This window comes from Emydura macquarii, unplaced genomic scaffold, assembly GCF_026122565.2.
Source record: "Emydura macquarii macquarii isolate MOO-44397 ecotype Brisbane River unplaced genomic scaffold, CSIRO-AGI_Emac_v2 contig_2897, whole genome shotgun sequence".
NCBI lineage: Eukaryota > Metazoa > Chordata > Testudines > Chelidae > Emydura > Emydura macquarii.
The window spans coordinates 45,659,224-45,672,752 of record NW_027133034.1 but is presented as its reverse complement, the minus strand read 5'-3'; the positions used below and the strand labels follow the sequence as shown (position 1 = coordinate 45,672,752).

Genomic DNA, 13,529 nt, shown 5'->3' with positions numbered 1-13,529 from the left:
CTCCTCCCCCTCCTCTCGAGCAACGTAAATTTTGCTGGCGTAAGCAGTTGTGTAGACAGCATTATGTTGGCAGGAGACACTGTCCCGCTGACATAGATACTACCGCTTGTTTAGGTGGTTTTATTATGTTGGCAGGAGAGCTCACTCCTATCGACATAACGCAGCTACACAAACGCTCTTATAGCAGCACAGCTGTACCAATACAGCTGTGCTGCTGTAAGTTTTAAGTGCAGACTAACCCTAAGGCCTGGTCTAAACTAAAAAGCTAATTAGCTGGCTACATTACTTAGGGGTATGAAAAAGCCAGCCTAAGCCCTGGCATAGACTATGCTAGGAGCTCTTCCATTGACTTACCTACACCTGTCAGGGAGGTGGATTACCTACACTCATGGGAGAGCTCCTCCTATCAACATGTGTAGTGTCTACACTGAAGTGCTGCAGTGATGCAGTTGTAGCCTAAGGCAGCAGTTCTCAAACTTCATTGCACCATAACCCCCTTCGGACAACAAAAATTACTATGTGGCCCTGGGAGGGGGAACCGAAGCCTGAGCCCCATCCTCCAGGCGGGGGGGCCAAAGCCCAAGCTTGAGGGCTTCAGCCCTTGGCGGGGGCTGTAACCTGAGCTCCGCCACCCAGGGCTGAAGCTCTTGGGCTTTGCCCTAGAAGTCCAACTCTTGCCTTGGTGACCCCATTAAAACGGGGTCGTGACCCACTTTGAGGTCCCAACCCACAGTTTGAGAACTGCTGCCCTAAGGCTGTGTCTACACTTAAAACGCTATAGTGGCACATATGCAGTTGTGTCACTGTAGCACTTCCGTGAAGATATTCACTACAACAGCAGGAGGGGTTCTCCCGTTGCTGTAATTAATCCATCTCCTGGAGAGGTGAGTAACTAGGCCAACAGAAGACTTCATCTATTGAAGAAGGTTACGTTGGCATAGTTGCATCTCAGGAGTGTAGATAGCTATGCCTATGTAAGCTTTCAGTATAGACCAGCCTTCAGATAGATGTTAATTGTAGAAATAGTAGATTAAAAAGAAGCAGAAGTGTGATTTTTAAGTTGATCCTGTCTCTTTACGTATCCATGTAAATATTAGTTGTTTTAGACTATGATTATGGTTTAATGTTAATGTGAGTGTAATCTTTACTGCAGTTAAACAAATAATTGTTCTAATTTACAATTCAAGTTATTTAGAAGCCTATTTATGTTAGATTGCTAGATTAATGAGGTTGGATATGGTAATGGGTGTTTTCTTTTGTAATGCACCACACTGCCTGGTACCCTTAATTGCCCACTTCAGACCCTTTATGCATAACAATCTACTCTGTTGTCTATTTCATTTCAAGTGATTGCCTCCAACATGCATTAGTCTACCTACTTAAGGATCTGTCCCATTGTATATTTAGTACAGACACTATGCATCCTTCCCCAGATCTGAAGTAAAGTTCTGTGTAGCTCAAAAACTTGTACTTTCCACCAACAATAATTGGTCGAATAAAATATATTACCTCATCTACCTTATTTCTCTCATCTTTGATGTCAATCTCATTGAAATCCTAATTACAAGGTAATTTGCTAATACATTTTCCTTGTGTATTTTTACTAACGAAAAAGAGCCTAAGAAATGTGCAAGGCCCCGCATATGTGTGAAAACATTAGACAAACTGAGAGAATTCTGCAGTGATTCAAAGCACCCATTTAACAGAGTCCAGGTGGATACTTTACAAGGGAGTCGATCTGTGCACTTGGAAAAATCTCCTAGTTTTGCGGAAAGAGCCTTGGAAATGAATAGTGCTCTTCATTCTCAGGACACAGGCTCTCAGATCAGTCAAAAGGTAAGCAGTGCTTCTGTTCCAGAGATCATCGAATAATAATGCAGTTTGGATTGCTTTTTATGATTAAAGTACAGGCTGTGTTGTTGGATTTCTCTTACATTTCAATATGACAGAATGCAATGTGAAATTATGCAATACCCATACCAATGATAGAATTTTGACATTCATAGTCAGGCATTTTACTGAACTCTTAATATAAGCAAAACAGCTCTTGATATTCTTCAGTGACATTCTTAAACAATGCAACTGAAGTTTTAATTAAATTTGTTTTAAGTAAAAAATACTTACAGATTAGAAAATAGAAAACGGTGTAGCCTGTACTTTGGACAAGTTGAGCTTATTCGCTTACACATCCTTTCTCTTGCGACATCCAGCTGAGTTCTTGGTCACTTCAGGTGTTGTTTAATCATAAGGATTGCAAGAATTCTCATCACTTTCTGCTGTAGAAACTAATACAAAATTATTACTGGAATATAACGTATCCCAGCGGAATTCAGGGTTGTTAGAACAGTCTATCATGTTCCCCTGGAGAAGATGTGGTTAGACCAGAACATATTTTGGAGATAGGCTTATATTGAGAAAACATTGAAATGACATCTAAACTGTTTAGATTGTTGAATGTAGTGTCCCTGTGATTTCAAAAACAGACTGTAATAGGAGTTTTCACTAAGTATTTGAGCCCTGATCCTGCAATCTGATTGAAGTTGGGCCAAACTACTTGGTTGATACGCTGCTTATCATGGATTGGCTGGCTGTTGTTCAGCAGAGGAGAGTGTTACTTCCAGCACCTCTATGTTATCTTCCATATTTATTTTATCCAGTTTAGACCAGTTAACTTGCATTTTTGGCCGAAGGAAAGATACCAAATTATAAGGGGGTGAAGCCAATTTAAGAACTGTTTGAAGGGGATTGTGTGGATGGGATTGGGATTGTGCAGTCATGTAATCAGTCACAGAATTTATTCCCTTTCTATCCTTTGTTTTCCTTTCATGAACTCTGTTCTGTTCTGTTGGGCTATTGTTTATCCAAATATATGGGGCTAGTTGACAGTAAGTACAGAATTGTTATTTTAGCCTTATATAATGCTTCAATATTCTGCACAGTTGTATGACAGCCTGTTCTGGATGCTCAAACTGTTTTTTGTTTGTTTGTTTTGTTTTTGTTTTTTTTAAAAGCATAATTTAAATATTCAGTAATTGAGTGCTTCTTCATAATTATTGTAATACCTCTTTTGTTTACAGGAACAGTCATGCTTCAATCTTAGTCAATTTTCAGTATCACCTAAGAGTTATGAAGGCTCTCAAAATACTTCTGATACAAGCCTCTTTAGAAAAAGAACCAAAAGCATTTACACTCCACTAGAACTTCAGGTCATAGAAATGAAAGAACAGTATAAAGATGCTATTTTGTGTGTGGAATGTGGATATAAGTATAGATTCTTTGGAGAAGATGCAGAGGTAAGTAACTTTTACCCAGATCACTTAATGTTGCTCACCTTGCATTACTTTGTTACATTGTGTGCAGGGCCACTACCATTAATAGCCTCAATTTAAAAAACTTTTTCTAACACTTGTAATCAAGATATGGAAGTTCTATACTCTTTTAATTTAAAGAGTCAATTATAAATTTGTAATTTTGTCAATTACAAGTTGTCTGGACCAAAACAAAGGTACATCAATATTTGCAGTAGTCCTTATTTGAAATATTAACAAATTAGCAAATACAGTAGAACCTCAGAGTTACGAACACCTTGGGAATGGAGGCTGTTCAGAACTCTGAAACGTTTGTAACTCTGAACAAAATGTTACGGTTGTTCTTTTAAAAGTTTACAACTTAACATTGACTTAATACAGCTTTGAAGCTTTATTATGCATAAGAAATATGCTGCTTTTAACCATCTTAATTTAAATGAAACAAGCACAGAAAGTTTCCTTACCTTGTCAAATTTTTTTAAAACTTTCCCTTTATTTTTCTAGTAGTTTACTTTTAACACAGTACTGTACTATATTTGCCTTTTTTATTTTTTGGGTCTCTGCTGCTGCCTGATTGTGTACTTCTGGTTCCAAATGAGGTGTGTGGTTGACGGGTCCATTCGTAACTCTCATGTTCATAACTCTGAGGTTCTACTGTATTAGATACTACAATAACATGTAGTTTATTAAAGTTTGTTTACTAAAGTTAAACTGAAGAAATTAAGGGTGAACAGCGTATTATGGCATAGAACTAATGCTAAGAATTAAAACTTGATGATTTTTGAAAAATGCAATGTCTAAGTGCCCTAATTACTTACATTTGTGCAGATAGCCCTCTGTTAATGAGGGGAGTAGTTATATAGAAATTAACGGGATATTTGATGCAATTAGTTGTGAAATTGTATCTGTTGCCTTATCTGCATGGCTGTAATCTATATGAATAGGCAAAAATTTCAAAGGAACATGTCTTACAAATCTGCAAACTACAAAATGGCCCATAAATAATCTTTTTCTCATCTGTTTCTAAATCATTAATACTGATTTAGCCTTTATTCTGATCCATTTTCATATTTAATTAGGAGCAAAGGGACTATTACTTTTGCTTAGCCATTGGAAGCTTCATTTTCCCAGTTGTCTTTGTACTGTGCATTTGGTCTATCAATTGGCTAGCAGATTTACTATCCCGAAATATGCAGTGTACTTGTAGCTGTGTTGGTCTCAGGATACTAGGGATGCACAAAAGCTTGTTTCTCTCACCAACATTAGTTGGTCCACTAAAAGATACTATCTCACCCACCTTGTCTCTCTAATGTCCTGAAATAGAAATGTGTTATCCTTGTGTGGTGATTCAGAGCTTTGATAGGTGTAGGACTGTGGTCTCTATCATGAACTACCCATTCAGCTTGGTTAACACCCATTTGCTTGTCCAGAACACAGGGCAGGCATCTGGAAAGAAAAATGTCTTTGAGTCTTTGGGTAATGTCATGTTTCTAGCAGCTGCTATGATTCTGTTCCTTTGAGGGTGCTTGGATGCTACTGTGAAGAGTGCAGTTTAAAGGGCTACATAGTTACTTAGGCTTATCAAGGTAACATAACTTACATTGCCTTCTTGCATTGGACTTGAATGGAAACTTGGTATTCATTCAGAGTATCATGGGATAAGTTGCAGGGTGGATTGATTTAAATCAGTGGTTTCAATCACTGATTTTCAGCATGATTTTAAATCGGCAAGCAGAAAACCTTGATTTAAATTAACAATTTTAATCTTGTTTTGCTTCTGTACTTTTTAGTTACCTTTGTAAAGAAATGTTTATTCTCTTTGGTTGGTAACCATTTAAACAGGTTGATTTGCAACTAAATATAGCCAATTAAATTTGATACTTCCTTTTGTTAACTAGGAGAATACATTATATCTTCACATATTTATTTGAGCAATTATATAGTTTAACATACATTTATGCAGATTCTTAATTTTAATTTTTTTTATTATGTAAAAAAGTGAATGATGCATATCTTAGTTAGTAGATTGATTTTTTTAAATTATGTTTTGAGTGAAGATCTCTAGGTAGAAATTAGAATTCAGTTAAAATGCACAAGCATTTTAAAATTGTTTTTATTAGTTCAATAAAATACCCTTAATGTACTGGATACATCAGAAGAATGTTTAGCAGAGTTTATCAAAACATGTCTTGCATTTAAAGCTAACTGATTTATTAAACAAATCAAGTATTTTCTGTATTTAGTGAATTGAACTGATAGGTTCTGGTGACTGTCCTTCAAGACAAGTAGATCTCGTCCTCTCAGACCTAGTTTTTATTCATTGATTAGAAGAGGAAAACAAGCTTTCCTACCTTTTTTTTCAACTTAACTTAAAATGAACTGGTCATTTAACTGAAATTAGTGAAATAAGTATGAGGAAAATATTCCTTCTGCTGTCAAAAGCTCATTTAGCACTTCAGCTCACTCTGGTTACAAGTGCTTAGCTGGTCACATCCATCAGGTCAGTGGTTTGATGTTCTTTAAAACTGCAGCAGCAAATATGTACTGCTTATTATTGTTTGTATTTTATTTAAATTATTTTAATAGATTATAGTAAGTTTAGGCCTTAATGCAGCCTGTTATAATTTCAAATTTAATTTTAAATGGGTTTATTTTAAAACAGAAAAATGCATTTAATGTAAATAAAAATAGCTGATTTAAATAAAAATAATCTGATTTAAAAAAAAAATCGTTGATTTTTATCCACCCTGATAAGTTGACAAGTAAAGTGTCTGGGAATGGATCCCTCTGTTCCTGTTAGGAGACTGAGATTCTGAGCTCTTGCTCCAGGCTTAGTCCTCTAGTACCTCAATTCTGTTGCTTAGCATTCCACAACGTTTTTCCATTGCTTTGGTTAATAGCTGGTTTCCATTACCACTTTTTGGCAAGTTTGTATTCACAGGGCGCTGTCATAATTACCAGGGAAGCTAGAGAGGGAATGTGATGTAAAAGTGACCTGAATTGTTGACTGATTATTCTTTTCGTACTTTGTAGATTGCAGCTAGGGAACTAAACATTTACTGTCATCAGGATCACAATTTTATGACGGCCAGTATACCGACGCACAGACTGTTTGTTCATGTACGGCGACTTGTAGCAAAAGGATATAAGGTCATCTTTGGCTTTAATTAGATATTGTTTAAACCAAAATAGTCTCATTCTTTGTTGAAAGAATTTGTTGCTGTCATATGGGTGTTGTCTCATTTTTTTTAAAGATACAAAATATGGAACTTTTTAGTATTTTACCAGAAAAACGTATGATAGACTCCCATTCATTCAGTGCTTTCTATATACAATGTCTTGGAATTTTTAGGTATGTGGATTAAGGCCTCCTCCGTTGATCTTACAACATTTCAGGGTCCATTTGACTTTTCTGGAAGCAGGTCTGCCTGTCAGTGAGAGTTAGGAAGTAGGATAGAAAGCACTTTCTCCATCGCACTCTCTCTCCTTTCTGTTTTCCTCTCTTTTTCTTCCCAGCCCAAGGTTTTTTCTCTTTCCTTTCCCCTTGTTAATCTCTCCATTGCTAACCTCTTTCTTTTCCCTTTCTGCTCATGCCAGTCTTTTTTGTACCTCTTATTGCCTGATATTTCTGGTGAGCTTTACTGTCTGCAGTGAAAGAGAATTGCTGCAGCAATTCTTCTCTGATAGGTGAGCAATCTCTCAAGCTAAGTTGTTTCAGTACAGAATGGGAGGCAGTAGGGGCAAAAGGGAAGAGCAATTCTGTCATACTTGATGGGCTGAATTAGTAAGGTTGGTTCTAACCCTTTGTACCTCACCAACACATAATTGTTTAATTTAAATTTGTCTCTCTTAAATTAGTTTGTTGTTGTTGTTAAACTTGGTTATCCTTTTTACATTCATCAGTTAATATTTTCTGTTTGTGTATATTACAGGTGGGAGTTGTAAAACAAATGGAAACTGCAGCATTGAAGGCTGCTGGAGAAAACAAAAACTCTCTATTTACTCGAAAACTGACTGCTCTGTATACCAAATCTACACTTATTGGAGAAGATATCTTTTTTTGATGCATTAATTATTTTGCTTTTATACTAACCTTCATGGTGCTCTGTGTTATGTAATGTTCAGTATGTGTTGTGTGTGTTTGAAGTTTCTTGCCGTAGTCCTTCAGTATAAGATAGCGTGTTCCTGTTAAGTAATGGGGGTGGGTAGGAAGTGCTCTTTTTTTCCTCTGCATTGGGAGGGTTCTGGTTGCATTGCACCTGTTGTTGCTTCTGTATTTACAGCAAAAATTTATTCAATAGGAATGGGAAATAAGAGGATGGTGAAATGTTAAAACTCCACTGCTACTGCTAGGGCACTAGTGCTCCCCACTGCAGACTGTTGCTACTACATCAGGTCCTAGTTTGCTGGCCAGTGATGCTCATCAGCAAATTTTGCTCTTTACTGTCAATTGCACACATTTTACAAGCAGGCTAGTTGGCTACTGAGTCAAAGTGCCACTTACTGAGCAGGGGTAGTGCAAAGACAGTAGGGAATTTTATTTCTGCCACAGCCTTCAATTGTTTGAATGGCAGACTGCAGACTTGGGATAAGAACTGTTGGGATAATCGTGTATATGCATACAGCTGTGAGGCTGAGGTTCTGTGACTGGGCATGGGCTTAAAGCTACCACTGACTTTGATTTTGGTGCTGTCAACAATTTGAAATTGACCAGTATCATACCACCTGAGTCAGTTTGATGTAGGAAAGAGGCTGTCCTCTGTCCAGTTGGCTTTTGTGTTGGTTAGGTGGAGTATGTTTATCCTAGAAAGAAAATTGTTGCAGCAAGCTTCATTTTTTTTTATCCATATGAACTATTAGTTGTTTTTTTTAATATTTATCAAATGTGAACCCTTTGCTGAAGCTAGATGATCCTGTAGATGTTGAAGAAATAACAACTGATGTCTCCGATAACTATCTCCTTTGTATCTGTGAAAATAAAGAAAGCTTAAGAGGCAAGAAGAAAGGGGATGCTGTCATAGGCATAGTGGTAAGTGGTCTTCCATGAGGAATCTGTGTTTATGGCTAAGGCCAATAGTGATGTTTATTAAACATAATGCAAAGTTTTTAATTAATGCTATTTATGTCTTTCAATTAATTTGTAAATTGAGTAGCTTATTTTATATTTAAAAAAATATTCAGAAACACTTGAGTTGATAGCCTGAATTCTTCTCCGAGTGCTTGCTCATGTCCATTCCACTATAGGTGAGTGCATGCCTCCGTGCATGGCTACCAGAACTTTTTTCCCCTTAGCAGATCCCGTAGGGCCGGCCCTGGTGCCCCCTGGAGTCCCGCACACATGCCGTAGTATATGAGGCGCTGCCGACCCTATGCCCCCTCAGTTCCTTCTTTCTGCCCGTGATGGTTACTAGAATTGCCTGCGCTTGCACTTAATTCCCTGTGTTTTAAACTTTAAATAAGGATTTTTTGTGTTAATTAGTTAGTTACATTAATAACTGTTGTAGTGGTAATTAGAGACTTTGAGATAGTTTAGCTGAGACTTTACAAGGAGCGGGTACGTTCTGGTGTCATGGCTTCAAAACGTGCGCTTCCAGTGGGAAGGCTTTCCTACTAAGTGACCCCCCCGCTGCCTGAAGCCCTTTGTGAGAAGAGAATGGATTGTTAAGGCTTTCAGACCTCCAGAAAATCTGCCTGAAAGCCTGGCTCATGGAGCCCCGAGCTGGCTCCGAGCCAACCCGCTCCGCTGCAGAACCCAGCGTGCCATCGGTGCAGAGGGTACCATCGGCACTGATCCGACTCGACACCGCAAGGACAGAATCAGCACTTGGAGCGTGGATACTCCTCCGCATCATCGGAGCAGGCGGGGTGGAGCACCGATCTGCACTGAGGTCGGATCACGGAGACCCGCTGGCTGAGCCAGTGTCTCCAGCCAAGGAGCCTCCCCTGACTTGGGGGGACTGGGGGAGCCCCTCGGCACCTACCAGCACCGTTGTTTTCGGTGGCCGAAGGGCAGCAAGAGCCTTTTTGGCCTTGCATACGCCACCATCACCCATACCTCCATGAGAGAGAAGGGGCTGGCATTACGGGGAAGCCTGCATTGGGACCCCCTGAATGGCTCAGGAGATACCCGGTATGGGGAGGAAGATCTCCTGCAGACCAGTTTCCTAGGGTAGAGCAGGGACACTCCCCTAGAAGTCATCCCAGGTTGCGGTCGCTGGACTGACCTGCATCGAGGCGGAGAGCGAAGTCACCCACCCGACACCGGTCTCGACCCCCATGGCACTGTGTGAGGTCCATCCTGCTGCTCTGACAACGAAGAGTTCACCCACAAGGACGTGGCGCTGATCCTGCTCACTGGAGACAGTCTCAGTACTGAGGAATTCATCCCCGTCCCCTCCTTTCTCTCCTCCCCACCAGACGAAGCACACTCCTGAGCCCTGGTTGATTCTAGGGCATACTGGGAACTGCTCAAGAGGTGGCCTCTGTCTTGGGGCTGGAGGCGAAAGAGCAAAAGGGACATCAGACAATCTTAAAATGCTACTGGTGGGCTCCACAGAGTGGTAGCCCTCCTGGTCTGCAGCGGGGCACTTAACGTAGTCAGGGTCTCATAGCAAACCCTCTCCTCCGTAGCCCGATGCCTAAATGAGCCGAGAAGGTCCAGGTCCCAAGTCCAGAGCAGTATGAGCCGGTCATTTGCTGGTAAACACACAAAAGTTCATGTTAGCTCAGGTGCAGCCTACGGAATGCATCGGCGTGACCAGTGGCCCTGGGACCAGACCTTCTTGCCCCAGCCGTGCTGTGAGACAGTGTCCCTCAGGATGGCCCACCTGCACAAATACCCTACGACAACAGCCAAATGTTGCCAACAGCTGATAGGTCACAGGGGGCCTGCATCTATGGAGTGAGGCTAACTAGCCCGATGCCTTGTCCGCTTCAGTCATGGCCGCGGGATACAGTCCAAGCAGGTAGCTTCTGCCCCGGGAGACTACGGTCCCCTCTCCTCCTCCTCCCCCCCCCACCCCCCAAAAAAAACAAACAAACAAAAAAAATAAATAACCCCAACAGCAGCAAGCCCTAGCCTGGTAAATGACTCCTCGGGATGTGTGAAGGGGTGTTCCATTCACGGAACAGACTCCTTCAGTTACCCTGATATCGGCAACCTCGAGCAGAAGGTAAGGTGTCATATCAGTGCTGACCTCAGCTCACAAGGAGTCTAGCCAAGAAAGTAGAGGAGTCGGCGCACCAGTGTAAAGAACCGCGAAACGCTCGCAGGGCTTGCAAAATGTTCCTCCGCCTTATCGAGGGCAGGGCAATACAGGTGCCAACAGGCAGTGCAGTGACCATGTACTACATCCACAGATGGGGGGAGCCTTTTCATCAGCCTTATGAAGGGAGGCTATTGGTCCTTAGGACCTGGCGGTGGTCACCTTCCGGGGGTGAACGACGAGGCACACTGCGTCAAGGGGTCGCTCTCCCTCACCACGATAGGCAGCAGTGCCACAGAGGGCGTCTACGACCGTCTGAAAGGGGCGTTCCTCCAAGGGAAATCTGTCCATATTGGACTGGAGCATGAGGTGTCCACAATGCTGCTCTCTCTGTTGTCAAGGGGTGGGGGCGATCGCCAATGCCTTCCATCTGTAGCGGTCAGAGAGCTTCATATTCACTTCCCACCTTTCCCCTCCTGCATACGGTCCTGCTAAAGACGAAGAGGGGTTAAACAGATGCCATCTCGACTGTCCTGGCCTGACCACGCCAGCATGGGTTCAGCATACCGCTGGACTTCTCAATCACCTGCCTCGGGAGCCTCCAATTCAGCGTGAACCCAGCTCCCAGGATCGCTGTCTCCTATGGTGCCCAAACCTGGACCCTCGACACCTCAGGGAGTGATGGAGCGGTGGCTAAGAGACGATGAGTGAGCCACTCAGAACAAGTGCAGTGAGTCCTGCTGGTAGCAGGAAGCCCTCTATGCAGGTCATGTACCGTGTGAAGTGGAAGTGGCTATTGCCTGCCGGGAGAAGTCCCGGGATATTTTGCCCAGCCTCTCGCCAGTGCAGGCGATCCGGGAAACACTTGCCACAGTTAAAGCTTCAGGGACTGGCTCTGGCCTCCCTGAAGGCCCACCTAGCAGCCATATCAGCCTTCATCTGTCGCTGGGAGCGGGGATTGCGGTTTTCCTGTCTGATGTTGGTTTGGTCCCAGAAGGAGGTGGCAGGCCCTATCCGTAGGCTCGCGACCCAGTGCCCCCCTGGGATCTCGACCTGGTCCTTTCCTGGCTGGCCGGCCGGCTGGCCGGACACAGACACGCACACCCATGGCGTCATGCCCTCTACTCTGGCCTTCCGGGAAGGTGGCCTTCCTGGGGCAGTTTCCCTCGACAAGGAAGTCTCCAGGATCAGGGCTCTGACCTCGGAGCTCCCACCTCATACTATAGTCTATAAGATAAGGTTCAGTTGAGACTGCACCGGGCCTTCTGGCCCAAGGTGGTTGCCCAGTTTCATTGTGACCAATCATATAGTCTCCCTAGGTTTCCCCGAACCACACAGTTCGGAGGAGAGAAGAAGGCGGTACTCATTGAAAACATGAGTGGCCCTGGTTTCTACATTAGATGTATGAAGCCGTTCCGGTGAGCGATGCAGCTCTTCGGTGCAGCAGCTGACCGGATGAAAGGTTCACTGGTCTTCACCCAGTGCATTTTCCTTGTGAATAGCTTCCTGCATCACGTTCGGCTATGAGCAGGTGAAGGTGCCGCTCCCGGGCGCCACCACGGCTCACTCAACAGAGCTCAAGCTCCATCTACAGCCTTCCTAGCGGAAGTGCCAGGGCAGGGCATCTGCAGAGCAGCTGCCAGGCTGGCAGTACAAACCTGCATATCCCACCACGCCTCTGTCCAACAGGCGCGGGAAGACATGGGCTTCAGCAAAGCTGGGCTGCAGGCAGCTCACTGCTAACTCCGGCCCACCTCCAAGGTACTGCTTGTTAGTCACCTGTAGTGGAATGGACATGAGCAAGCACTCGAAGAAGAAAACAAGGTTACTTACCAGTAACTGATGTTCTTCGAGATGTGTTGCTCATGTCCATTCCACAACCCACCCCCGTCCCCACCGCCGGAGTTGGCAGAAAGAAGGGACTGAGGGGGCGTAGGGCCGGCAGTGCCTCATATACTGCGGCATGTGCGCAGGACTCCACGGGGCTCCAGAGCCCACCCTACGGGATCTGCTAAGGGGAACAAAGTTCCGGTAGCCGTGCACTCACCTATGGTGGAATGGACATGAGCAACGCATCTTGAAGAACATGAGTTACTGGTAAGTAACCTTGTTTTATATATCAGGTATACAAGGGCTATCACTTTTGTTCATGCATAATTGCTTGAAAGCATAGCAGTGTTTTAAACAAATAAAAAGAAGACAGTGTTAAAGTATATTTTGTAAATTATATTTAAAATGTTATCCCCTGTAAGTGATCAAAACACTTACACTTGTTGCTGACTGCATCTGTTTCCTCGGTAAACTGCCCTTCCTTCACTGAAGTTTAGTAATGAAAGATTCACAGTCTTCTTAGACTTTAACTTCCGATTTTCTTTGGTGGAGATTCTGAAATAAGAACTATATAACTGGGAAAATAGAAATGACTAAAATGAGAACTGACGTGCTGTCTACTGATAGTTCATTCATCTATTTTATTTATAGGCTTTTTGACTGTACTTACCATTGTGATGTATGACCACCCCATTGTGTATCTGTCCCAGTTATAAGTGGTGTTGTAGCCATGTCAATCTGAGGCTATTTGAGAGATATTAGCTCGAAAGCTTGTCTCTCACCAACAGAAGTTGGGCCAATAAAAGATATTATTTCACCCACCTGGTGTTGTTGTGTCCCTCCCTTACCTCTCCCTCCCCCCTGAATTATAAAAGCGCATTTTAGAAAGACATCTCATTTAGGGAGACTTCTATCTAAATTCCATAGGTTTTCAATTAGGTGGATTTGCATTACCCCTTAATAGTGACAGAATTTGAGCAGTGACATGTAAAATGAACCAATGCTATTAAAACATCTTATCATTTTTTAAAACATCATGCTATTTAGACTAACATTTGGGCTTTCAAAATTGTTAGGATAGGACCTATGTTTTCTGCATTTGAAATATGTACTACTTATGTAATCTTCCACTGTTACCAAGAAATTGTGGGACTGGTGAAGCCATAATTTTTGTGTAACATGCCTT

At 42.5% G+C, this 13,529-nt stretch overlaps 1 protein-coding gene across 1 annotated transcript in view; it reads left to right on the top strand.

Annotated features, from left to right (window-relative positions):
• The window catches only part of MSH3 (mutS homolog 3), a 201,444-nt gene that overhangs the window by 5,804 nt on the left and 182,111 nt on the right, over positions 1–13,529 (top strand). Inside the window, exons 3-7 of the mRNA XM_067569218.1 lie at positions 1,616–1,836; positions 3,078–3,293; positions 6,342–6,458; positions 7,241–7,360; positions 8,194–8,337. Coding sequence (XP_067425319.1) covers positions 1,616–1,836; positions 3,078–3,293; positions 6,342–6,458; positions 7,241–7,360; positions 8,194–8,337 — 818 coding nt within the window. The remainder of the gene's footprint in view (positions 1–1,615; positions 1,837–3,077; positions 3,294–6,341; positions 6,459–7,240; positions 7,361–8,193; positions 8,338–13,529) is intronic.